General features: G+C 36.7%; 1 protein-coding gene across 3 annotated transcripts in view; it reads left to right on the top strand.

The window, feature by feature from the left end:
• SBF2 (SET binding factor 2) overlaps positions 1 to 13,334 on the top strand; it is a 466,812-nt gene that overhangs the window by 436,161 nt on the left and 17,317 nt on the right. For all 3 annotated transcript variants that reach the window (XM_072725665.1, XM_072725663.1, XM_072725664.1), the window contains 3 exons: positions 173 to 349; positions 2,430 to 2,531; positions 3,224 to 3,409. In XM_072725665.1, coding sequence (XP_072581766.1) covers positions 173 to 349; positions 2,430 to 2,531; positions 3,224 to 3,409 — 465 coding nt within the window. The remainder of the gene's footprint in view (positions 1 to 172; positions 350 to 2,429; positions 2,532 to 3,223; positions 3,410 to 13,334) is intronic.

Genomic DNA, 13,334 nt, shown 5'->3' on the forward strand with positions numbered 1-13,334 from the left:
TTCCAGTAATACTGACACATTAGCCACACAAGATTGACTTTCCTGACCTCTGCAACCTCTGTAGCTACTTGGCCTCAACTAACTGTGCATCATTAAGTATTGCCCTGTTAAAAACAGTGCTCTTTTACCTATAGCACTGCATCTGCCTAATTCTCTGCATCTTCACCCACAGAACTTCAAGTTAGAATTTGCTTTAAATTGTGAGTTTGTTCCTGTTGAATTTTATGACATCCGACAAGTTAAAGCCAGTTTCAAAAAACTGATGAGGGCTTGTGTTCCAAGCACCATTCCTACTGACTCAGAAGTGACCTTCCTGAAAGCCCTGGGAGACTCTGAGTGGTTCCCACAGGTAATGTCTGGAGCAGCTTGTCTTATAACTAAGAGAAAGAAAAGTCCAAGTAGATAAACAGAATGGGATACTTGAGGGGGAAAAAATATTGTGTGCCCTCACTACCTGACATTCTCCCCTTCCTGTATGCCCTCCATAAAGACTTTCCAGTTTCAGGGAACCGTATGATATAGAAGATGGCAGGGGGTAGAATTCTTCATCCCTGGGCTTTCATCTCTCTATAATTGAAAATTAGGTCTTCATGGGTTGCTGAGGAGGAGGACATCTTTATTGTTCGATGGAAACTTTCTGATATGCAGTAAATTTAATCATCGAAAAATATTTATAGGACTCCTGCTCTGTTATCAGCAGAGTGAGGATCCAGGACAGAATGTGACATCTGATGACTCCAAGAGCCTTTCCCTGTTACTTTCTTACCTTCCATGTGTCTCTGCCTTTTCCATGTGTCTAGATTTTAGAATCACCCTCAGACCAGCCACCAAAATCATTTTGGATACCCTAAAACCTACCTAAGGTTTAGGAAAAACTGCATATCCTTTCGTCAGCTCAGTCAAGCTTGGGATGTTTTTAATTAAACTCTTATTAAGAAATTAAGGAGAAATAGGTATGCCAGCACACATAACCCACATTTCTTCCAGACCACAGAAGAAAGGTATTTATGACATGCATGTTTTAGACACTGATGCAGACATTTAACCAAGAGCATCTCTGCGGTATACCCTTCAGCCTTGTCTTCAGGCCACTGATGCTATGCCCATTATTCCTTTGCCCCCTATAGGAGTTCCCAAACCCTCTAATCTCCTGTTCCTATCTGTCTCCAAGCCTCCTGCCTCTCTTAAGGAGGAAAAAGAGTTGTTTTCCATAAACCAGGAAATGATTGGGAGTACCTAAGGCAGTGACTATTCTCAAGATACTTAAACTCTTTTTAAAAAAAAAATTAGCTATAAATCTGGATCAGGGTATGTTGATGACTATTATAGCAGTTCAGGATACTTTTGAATACCCATGGAAGAAGCTGATCAAGACTCCCTTCTATCCCAAAGCTATGAGCCCCAACCCCAAACTATTCTCACTACCCAATCTATCTGTGTTTCTGATACATTCTGTGTCCTACTTCTTACTCCAAAATAGATCCTTACCAGAAGTTGGTAAGTAAAGTCAGTGGAAAATATTGCCCCACTTGGAATATTGGCATTTTAAAAGTTAACTCAGAGCAAATGCTAAGCCCAAGAGAATACAGGCCTGGTAATATCTATGTTATAGGAACAGGGAGTAAGGAGTTTCCCATTGCTGGAGAGGACATGTGCCTTGTTCCTAGGTATAAAATAGCCCAGATCTCTTTAAAGTATGAGGGATTTTATTTTGTTTTATGTTAGTTGACAGATCCATTCTACAATTTATATCAAAAGATGCTTATAATAGTTTTAAACTATAATATACAATTGGTTTTGAATCTATATGGTCTGCTCACCACCTAGTTGTTCATTAGGGACTTTGAGTCTTTTGGGTTGGCTTCAAAAGCTGAGCACAAATATAAATTTTCTTTCCATTTAATATATAGTGCAAATAAGAATGTCTTTTTTTAAATATAAAATTAATTTGTCAAAAATTCAGCCCTTTAAAGTGTACAATTCAGTGCTTTTTAGTATATTCACAGAGTTCTGCCTCCATCCTCCTATCTAATTACAGAAAAATTAAAAGTATCTGAAATAGAACCGATTATATCATAGAAAAACAAATTTTAAATCCAATAACTGTGTTGGTAGGGCCACTTAGAATCTGACTTTTCCACTCTATGGGGTTACATAGCTCTTCCACTTTGGGGAGATCATGTAGGGTCAGTTTATTTCATTGTCTATCATTTGAACACGTTGTTTTAAAATGTATCTACTTCTAAATTATGTCATTGTTTCATCTTGATTTTGACAAAGAACCTTAAGCATTTAAAACTAATGTGATTCTTTTGTCCAAATACTTCATCCCTAACTTGTTTCATTATCTAAGGTTGATAATGAGTCTGTCTGTTCTTGGTGTTCAGAAAGTGCCTGGTCTAATTGTGGCCTCCTTTCCTATTTCTTAGCTTCACAGGATAATGCAGCTGGCTGTGGTTGTATCAGAAGTACTTGAGAATGGTTCCTCAGTTTTGGTCTGTTTGGAGGAAGGCTGGGACATCACTGCACAAGTAAATGATTAAAACAGTTTCAGATACTTAGTTTTAGATTTATATTTAAATTCAGTTGTTTTTAAATCCTGCAGATGAATCTTTTGTATAATGACTAATGTGTTTATGGACAAAGTCCTATGTTAAAAACCACCATATCCATCAGAAAGTTTTGTGCCCTGAGCTTCCAGGCACTACATACCCTGGAGCTCTGGTCCAGGGCATCTGGCTCCCTCATGACAGATACACCATGCGAGCATACAAATGGAGCCGTTGATCAGAGGGTAGGACATGGACCGTCCTTCCTGGGTTTTGTCAGTCCTTTCCCTGGCTTTCAATAAGCTCCTCCTTTATCCACTGTAGAGTAAAAAAAGGGTATAAATATAAACTATGTAAGACATTAATCTGTATCTGCCAAAAAGTAGATAATAGGTTGGAACTGATCCTCTAGCCTTATTAATTAACCTGCAGGAGGGGACTATAGTCAGCAAACTGGTTAGGTAAAGAAAGATTAAAATCATAATTCCCTGAAAGAAAACATGTAGCCAAAATGAGTTTGAGTTTTAGTTTTTACTGGAAGTTTGCAGAATTAATTTGATTGGCTGTCCTGGAGCAGCTAGTGAACAAATTTGCTGTTATGGTAACTTTGCCTGTCTTAGTAACACAATTTTTTCAGGACCGAAAGTAATGTATCCATCCTGCTTGTGTCCTAGGTGATATCCCTGGTTCAGTTACTCAGTGATCCCTTTTATAGGACACTTGAAGGCTTTCGGATGTTGGTGGAAAAAGAATGGCTCTCTTTTGGTCATAAATTCAATCAGCGGAGCAGCTTGACCCTCAATTGTCAGGGTAGTGGTTTTACTCCAGTCTTCCTGCAGTTCTTAGACTGTGTACACCAGGTAAGTAGAGCAGACTTTAAATTGACTTGATATGAAAGAAAGAAAAGAATTAACATTTATTGAGCATAGCAGTGCTGTGCCAGGTATCTTCATGTCATGATTCTGATGGACTCAGCCATAAGGCTTGCTGAAATCTTAGCAGTGGATTACTGGGAATAGAGAAGAAAAAAAAAAAACTAGTTGGTTTCTGAATCTAGGATAGCTGAGTTAGCTACTGGCTGGCCCCCATGTGAAGTAGCCAGCACTCTAACTTATCATCTCCCAAGAAGAGGAGCAAACTTGGGTTTGTCGTTCAGGAAGGTTTGATCTATGATAAAACAGCAAAAATCTCTAGGTGATGAAAGGGCCTGAAATCCAGCAGGTGCTCATCCCCATTCTGGAGGATGTTAGCTTGTGCCTAGGAATATGGAAGGTGGAGCTTAACCCCTGAGAAGGAATCAGGGCCCAATCAGTCAAGCCTGTGAGGTTGAGAAAACTGGCTCGATTCTACTCAGTGACTTAATCAGGGCTAATCAGAGACCAGACAGAAACCCAGGTATATAATCCAGTCATACCCAGTGGGAGCAGGGGAATGGGGAAGATGTGAATGGTCTATAGGCTCCCTCCAAGCCTCATCAGTTACAAACTTCCTAATGGGGCCTGAATCAGAATTGGGCTTGAGAATTACATGGCACTGGGTTTGCTAAATTGGCCTAGGAAAAGCAGTGTTGACATTTCCAACTTTACTTCATCTGCACCATAACAATGAATGTGTTTTGGCATGTCAGACATATTTGTCAGAACCATGAGCCTCTTGGAAATGGATTGGCCTCGGGTATCTATTGGAAAGAAAGATGGAAATGTTTTCAGGAACCAGTACTAAAACTAGGTCTCCTAAAGAGGTTTTGTTTTGGTTTGGTTTTTTTTAATTCTATTTATCATTTGATCAACTTTATTAATTCACTACATAATTTTTCATTTATTTAAAGTGTATATAATTCAATAGTTTTTAATATATTCACAAAGTTGTATAATTGCCACAATCAATTTTAGAACATTTTACCACTCCAAAAAGAAACTCTATACCCATTAGCAGTGACTTTCCATCTCCGACCCCCGACCCCATCCCCCATATACACACATTCTGGTGTTTGTTTTTGACTGCTCTAATCAGCTTCTTAAAGAAAAGATCTATTGAATAATTTCAGTTAATTCTGTCCGAACATCATCCAGAGAAGCTGGCTGTAGGATTGAGCTTACGTTTTAAATCTTTGCAGCAAAAGGTATATTTGTTTACTATTTGAATATGAGCCTTTTTATTTTGTACTTCTTTTGGCAGATAGATGAGGGAGGCATTTGGAGCCCATTGTCTCTGAAACAGAAAGCTTAACTGATACCAAAGGAGAGGCACAAGGATCTTTTTCTCACATCTAGATAGATGAACCATACGAATTCTTCATGAAAGCACTTCTTATTATCTTGCTTATTGCCTTATATTGCTTACCAAATGCACTAAGCTGTCTACCTTAAACTTATACAGTGACATATGTCAAGTATTTCTTGGTAAAACTGGCAGAGGTATGGGGAGGCAGGTATAAGCAACTACATACTATACATGATTTCATTTATAGAAAATTCTACAAAAGGCAAAACTATTGTGACAGAAACAGATCAGTGGTTATTTGGGACCAGTGGTCAGGGACCATGAAGGGGCATGAGCAAACTTTTTAGGATAAGGGAACTATGCTAATTGTGCTGGTGATCACACAATGTATACAATGACCAAAACTAATCAATCAACCTGTATGGTGTAAATAGGAGGATTTTATTATATGTAAATTATATATCAATGAACCTGAAAAAAAATTTTTTAAAGATTATTTATTTATGATATACATAGAGAGAGAGAGAGAGGCAGAGACACAGGAGGAGGGAGAAGCAGGCTCCATGCCAGGAGCCTGATGTGGGACTTGATCCCAGGACTCCAGGATTGTGCCCTGGGCCAAAGGCAGGCGTTAAACTGCTGAGCCACCCAGGGATTCCCCCAGAAAAACAAAATTTTAATTAGTAAGTCCAACATCTCAGTTAACTGGAGTTCCAGAGAAAAGAGAAAACAGCTCTCTAGTTTTTCCAGAGAAAAATTTGTTAGTCTGGTGCCCAGAGAATACTTATAAGCCTGGCTGCCTGCTTTTTAGAAATAGGGCAGGAAATAGGTCCAGGGAGATCCCTCTTTTTCTATGCTATTTTCAGTTTCAAGCCTCATCATGAACCCAGTTGTGCCTACTGTTCCTAAGTTCAGAGCTCATCTAGTTTGGTTTTTCCAGAGGACAAACTTCTAATCCCTTGCTTTCAAGAAGGTAATCACATGACTGCATGGGGTAGGAGAGGACCCTGGAGATCTCACCACTTCCTCTATAGACTTAATCTAGTCCTCATTTTTGGCTCCCATTTCACCTCTGTATATGTTACTGAGTTCTTGGGCCTCTGAGTTCTGAGCCTTTCTGAGACAGGGCAAGCTGTCACCTTCTCAAATCATTTTCATCCTACAAGCATTCCAATGTAGCTTCTCATCTTCTATCATTTATTGCTATTCTTATATTCTATTTTCCATTGTTCATAAATGTACTGAATTTTCTTGACCTGCTACTGTTTCCCTTTCCATTCTCCCCACGTCATTTTAGGTTATTCTACCTTATAAAAAATCCTTTCCTTTAATTAAGGGAGAGTTGGAGGGCAGCTAAGTTTGTATGGCTGGATTTGGTTTAAGTTAAATGCATTATTAAATATGTTAAATATCCATGCTCAACTTGCAAAATTCTGCATACCTAAACATGAGAGTCAGCAAAAGAGTCCACTCACAATCAGTAAGAGATGGGAGGGTCTCACAGAAGACATACTGTCCTCGAAAATGACATCATTCCACCCCAAGCGTAATAATAATTACTTGAAATATAATACTTATATTTTATTATTAGGGGTGGGTAGAAGTGTAAGTAGTCTAGAATTGGAAAGTAACCTGTATTTTGTGAGTACCCCTTAAATGATATAAATAAATCTTAATATAAATGAAAGTATAAATTCCTGTTGTCTTTAGAATACATTACAATAGATGCTAAAACAATGTAGTGTTATCTAAAACATCTTAGGGTGTATGTTTAATTTCTAGTAACTTTTTATTTTGAATAATGAGTTAAGGGCCGCTGGTGTGGCTCAGCAGTTTAGTGCTGCCTTCAGTCCAGGGCGTGATCCCGGAGACCCGGGATTGAGTCCCAAGTCAGGCTCCCTGCATGGAGCCTGCTTCTCCCTCTGCCTGTGTCTCTGCCTCTGTGTGTGTGTCTCTATGAATAAATAAATAAAATCTAAAAAAATTTAAGTTAAAATAAATAAACAAATAATGATTTAAAATTCAAATGTCCTATATAAGTTGAGCTTTAGTGACAGCTCAGTTATTTGTAGGTGAATGTCTCAGAAACTGTAGAAAATAATATTGTTTGGAGCCTAAAGACTCCTTTAGCATTAATTCAGATCTGATTATATCACATTAAAATTTTTTTATAGATTTTTTTTTAAGATTTATTTATTTCAGAGAGAGAGTGTGTGTGTGAATGGGAAGAGGGGCAGCAGGAGAGAGAGAGGTAGACTAACCATTGAGCACGGAGCCTGACACAGGACTCAAATCTCATAACCCCAAGATCATGACCCTGAAATCAAAAGTTGGACACCGAACTGACAGAGCCACTCAGGTGCCCCAATGTTAAAATTTTTCAAACTAAAATATGAATTTTCAAAAGTTTTCTGAACCTCTTTTGCCTTAGTACCCTTTCACATAACAACCTGAGTGCAGGCAAGTCATGGCAAAGTAGCATATGACCTTAATTGCAGTATTTAAAGAATGCTTGGCTATGATAGGTATCAGCTTTGGTGAAGCAAATTACTTCGTGCTGAAAAGGGATTGTTTATTCATTCAAAAACAGAAGACTATAGAAGACTAGTTAACAAATAGTGCTTCTGACTCTTGCTGACTTAATTATAAGGTAGTATTTCATCATCTCCTACATACTAGTTTTAGGCATTAGAGAACGCCTTCTTTGAATACCTTTCAAGTGAACACCAGTGCTTTACATGACTCCAGCTTTTGCCAGACAATTCAAACTACCACTGTCCTTAATTTCTCAGGGGCACAAAACAGAGCCAGGCCCAACATTAAAAAAAATTTTTTTTTAATGTGCAAAATTACACAGCAACAAGCAAAACTCCCAGGTGGAATGTGTTCACTGCTTGTTAACCATTTCTAACACGCTGAATGCCAAAAGGCAGTCTATGGAAATTTGCCTAGACTTGTCCATTAGTACTAATAGAGTTACAAAGAAAACAGATGAAGTACTGATCTTAAATTAGAACTGCCTCATCATATAAAAAGCCATTGTTTACGCCAGTATATCCAGGTGTCAGATGAATTATAAATGCTAGATCACTGTTTCATAATAGCAACATCTGGCAAATTTTTGTTGCTTCTAAAAGAAATTGGCTTAATTCAAGTGATATCATTACAGGATGCTTCCTTTTCTTAAAATAGTTGAACCAAATTCAAAAAGAAATATATCCAAAATACAAAAATACAATTTTTACCTAAAATTTATTTTTAAAATATAATACCAAGGGAACAGACATGTATAATATGAATGAAAACATGAAGTATAGGAAAGCATCTCCTCTATTTCAACATTAGAGTAAATCTTTGAGTGTATCTTAGGACTTTTTCATTATTTCCTACTTTGAGGAAAACAAGTAAGAATTATAACTTTGCTTTTGAAGTTTATTCAAGTTGTAAATTGACTCACTCTGGTCTGGTTGTGTGATATGGTCTCACGGTTACCATACATATGCCAGCACTATGCTAGGTCCTATTCCAATAAGAAAAGCTATTTGTCTCTTGAAGATATGAACTTTCCTTGTGCACACATGTGTGAGGAGCCACACCGCCCTCACACAGTTTGGTTACTCTAAAATGTATCCATTAATATTGGCAAAATAACTGCAGTTAATGGATTAATGGTATATTCAAAGTTTCTGGTCTTCCTGCTTCCCATCCATTTGAAAACTGGCAAAAATTGATGTAATCCGAGCTGTTTTATAACAAAGCAATTTTGCATTAGGGTTTTAATATTTTGAACCCATAAAATAAGTCTGAGTTTAAATATTTTGAGCCCATAAAATAAATCTGAATTTACATATCAGTCTTAACTTACTAATTTTTGATCCTTAACAAATTATTTAACCTCTCAGGTGCTTCGGTTTCTAGATAGATACATGAATACATAGATAGCTATCAGAAGGATTACAAATCTTATGTAAAGTGATTGGCACAGTAGAAACTGCACAGTTAATGTTTGTTAAATCTTTATCTTGAAATAACAAAAACTAACATTAATTACTTATTTTTCTAGGATGTGTCTACCATACCCACAGTTTTTCCAATATTGATGCCATTCTATATAAGATTTCTTATAGCTTAACATTTCTAATTCTCCAAAGCAAAATCCAATGTTAACTTACTATATTTTATTCCCAAAATGTTGATCTTTCCTGGGATTTGAGTCATAGCTTATTTTATGGGCCTTTAAATTTTATAAAGTACTTAATGACATATGGGCAAAAAATAAGACCCCTATAAATTCCTGTGTCTCCAAATTCCTTTTCAGATTCTCTTCTTATAAATAAGGGAAATTGGCAGGTTTCAATCCATAATGGAAAACAAAACTAAAATACCTCACATAGCTTCATCTTTTAAATCTGTATATTTTTATCTTCCATCAAGATAAATAAAAAGTTATTTTGGACAACAGAATCCAGATGATGCCTGAGAAAGGCCTAAATTCTATTCATGAGCATATTTGGGGAAATGCTCCTATAGAATTAATTTATAGACTGAGATGCCTATCATTTCCAATTCTACATAATAAAATAAGACTAAGTTTATTTGAAACAGGTTTGCCTTTAGGTTCCAAAAATCTTATGGCCAACAGCACAGAAAAATAATGAAACCAAATGCTGTTCTTTGAAAAGATCAATAGATTGTTAATCTTTGAAAAGATCAATAGATTGTTAAACTTCTAGCCAGACTAGTCAAAGAAAGACACAGAATACCAGTATTAGAAATGAGAAAGATGACATCACTACAGATTCTACAGATATTAAAAGGACCGTAAGGGAATATTATGAAGTTTTGCACCAATAAAATCAACAATTTAGATGACATGGACAAATTCCTTGGAAGACACAACCTACCACACTCACTCAGGAAGAAATACATAATTTGAATAAGCCCATGTCTATTAAGGAAATTGATATTGTAGTTAAAATCTTTCCACACTGAAAACTTCAGACCCAGGTGGTTCCACTGGTTAATTCTACTAAGTATTTAAGGAAGAAAGAATAGCAGTTCTATATAAAGTCTTCCAGCAAATTGAAGCAAAAGGAATACTTCTCAAAAAAAAAAAAGGGGAATACTTCTCACCTCAGGCTATGAGACCAGCGTTACCTTGGCCTGACAAAGACAACAAAAGAACACTATAGACCAGTATCTATTCTGATCAATATTCAATTTTTTTTTAATTTTTTAATTTTTTATTATTTATTTATGATAGTCACACAGAGAGAGCGAGAGGCAGAGACACAGGCAGAGGGAGAAGCAGGCTCCATGCACCGGGAGCCCGACGTGAGATTCGATCCCGGGTCTCCAGGGTCGCGCCCTGGGCCAAAGGCAGGCGCTAAACTGCTGTGCTACCCAGGGATCCCATATTCAAATTTTCTAAACAAAATTTTGTTTTGTTTTAGCAAATCAAATCCAACAATATATTTAAGAGATAATATACCATGGTCAAGTGGCATTTATCCACTTATCCTGTGCAGGAATGCACAGTTGGTTTCACATTCAAAATCAATCAAAATAATTCACCATATTAAGAAACTAAAAAAGAAAAACCATAAGGTCATCCCAATAGATGCAAAAAAGCATTTGAGGAAATATAATATCCATTCCTTGTAAAAAACATTCAGGAAACTAGGAATAGAAGGGAACTGGCTCAAACTCTAGATAGTATCTATTTTTTAAGAATCTACAGCTGAGAGGGATCCCTCAGTGGCTCAGCAGTTTAGCACCTGCCTTCAGCCCAGGGCATGATCCTGGAGTCCCAGGATCAAGTCCCACATTGGGCTCCCTGATGGAGCTTACTTCTCCCTCTGCCTGTGTCTCTGCCTCTCTGTCTCTCTCTTTCTCTCTGTTTTTCATGAATAAATAAATAAAAATCTTTAAAAAAAAAAAAAACCTACAGCTGACATCATCATAATAGTGAAAGACAAAATACTTTTCCCCTAAGATCAGAAACAAGATGTGGATGTTTGCTTTACCACTTCTATTCAACATTGTACTAAATAAAGATCTTACCCATGCAGCAAGGCAAGAAAATAATAATATAGACATCCACATAGGAAGTGAAATTTTGTTTATTCACACACAACATGGTTGTGGACTCTACAAAAAACTACTTGAATAAGTGGATTTAGCAAAGCTACAGAATACATGATCAATATACAAAAATTACTAGTACTTCCACATACTGGCAATGAAATATTTGAAAATTAAAATGTAAAGATTATTATCTTTACAGTAGTATCAAAAAACATGGGTGAAATCTAACAAAATATGTTAAAGGCCTAAACATTGAAAAGTACAAAACATTACTGAGAGAAATTAAAGGCCTAAATAAATCAAGAAATACCTCTTGTTTATGAGAAGAAGGCTCAATATTGTTGACATATCAGTATCCACAAATTGATCTAAAGAGTCAGTACAGCCACAATCAAATGCCCAGGTGGCTGTTTTGTAGAAATTGGCAAGCTCATTCTAAAATCCATATGTAGGGATGCCTGGTGGCTCAGTGGTTGAGCATCTGCCTTCAGCTCAGGGCATAATCCCAGGGTCCCAGGATTAAGTCCCACATCGGGCTCCCTGCAAGGAGTCTGCTTCTCCATCTGCCTATGTTTCTGCCTTTTTTCTGTGTGTCTCTCATGAATAAATAAATAAATAAGTAAATAAAATCCATATGGAAATGCAAAGAATTTAGAATAGCCAAAACAACCTTGAAAAAGAACTAGCACTATCTAATTTTATTATAAAACTACAGTAATCCAGATTGTGTGATAATTGGTGTAAAGATAGGTCAGTGAAACAGAATAGAGTCCAGAAATAGTCCCACACTATATGTGATATATAGAAAACTGACTTTTCAATGAAGGTACAAAAGACATTGGTAGAGAAAGGATAGTCTTTTCAACAAATAGTGCCAGACAATTGGATTTTTAGGTCCAAAAACAAATTTAAAAAAAACAAAAAAACAAAAAACTTTGATCCAAACCTAGCACCAATATAAAATTTAATACAGAAGGGATCATAGACCTAAATCTAAGACCTAATATTATACAACATCTGGAAGAAAACATAGGAAGAAATTTTTGTGACCTTGGGTTAGGCAAGGGTATCTTACATTCAATACCAAAAGCATTATTTATAAAAGAACAAATTCATAAATTAGACCTTGTCAAAATTTAAAACTTTTGTTCTTCAAAAATCACTGTTAATAAAATGAAAAGACAAATCATGTGTCTACTTAAAGGACTTGTATTCAGAATAACTCAAGATTCTTGGGGCACCTGGATGGCTCAGTTGGTTAAGCATCTGCCTTTGGCTCAGATCATGATCTCAGGGTCCTAGGAGCAAGCCTAGTGTCAGGCTCCCTACTCAGCAAGGAGTCTGCTTCCCACTCTCTCCCTCTGCCCCTCCCCCATCACTCCCATCACCTCCGTCCTCACACTCTTCCTTCTAAATAAATAAATTAAATTGTTTTAAAAATTCATAAAACTCAGTAATAAAACAACCAACCTATTTTTTTAAGATTTTATTTATTTATTCATAAGAGACACATAGAGTCAGAGATAGGCAGACGGAGAAGCAGGCTCCCAGCGTGGAGCCCAATGCGGGACTTGATCCCAGAACCCCCGGATCATGACCTGAGCCAAAGGCAAACACTCAACCACTGAGCCACCCAGGTGCCTGAACCTGTTTTTTTATGGGCAAAATATTTGTACTGACTTTACCAAAGATGTACAGATGGCAAATAAGCACATGAAAGGATACTTGACATCATTTGTCATTAGGAAATGCCCATTGAAATCACAGTAAGAGACCACTACATGCCTATTTTAATGAGCAAAATATTTTCAACTGATGATCCCAAGGATAGATGAGACGTGGAAGAACCAGAACTATCTAACACTGCTGGTAGGAATACAAGATTGTACCACTATTTGGGGAAATGGTTTGGCCATTTTTTTAAAAGTTAAATATACCTACCTACCATACCATTCCTCATTCCATTTCTAGGCCGTTATGCAAGAGAAATGAAAGCTTTTGCCCATACAAAGACTTGTACATAATTCTTCATAGCAGTTTTACATGTAATAACCAGAAACCCAGAAGCAACTCAATGTCCATTCACAGCTATAAATAAACAAATTGTGGTATATCCATACAATGAAATACTACCTAGCTGTAGAAAGAAATTACTGATAACCCAACAACATGCTTGCATCTCAAAGAGTTATGCTTGATGAAAGAAGGCATACAAAAAAAAGAATATATACTTATGATTCCATTTATATAAAGTTCTAGTAAATGCAAATTAATCTATAGTGACAAAAAGCAAATCAGTGTTTGCTTAAGAGAAGGGTACAGAAAGAGGCAAGCAAAGGGTGCACAATGAAACATTTAGGAGTTATAAATATGTTCATTATCTTGGAGAAAGTCTCTTGGCTTTCTGTTAAAACAATAGGGCATTTGGGTAGCTCAGTCAGTTAAGCCTCCTACTCTTGGTTTCAGCTCAGGTCA

The sequence above is a fragment of the Vulpes vulpes genome, chromosome 11 (assembly GCF_048418805.1).
Source record: "Vulpes vulpes isolate BD-2025 chromosome 11, VulVul3, whole genome shotgun sequence".
Taxonomy (NCBI): domain Eukaryota; kingdom Metazoa; phylum Chordata; class Mammalia; order Carnivora; family Canidae; genus Vulpes; species Vulpes vulpes.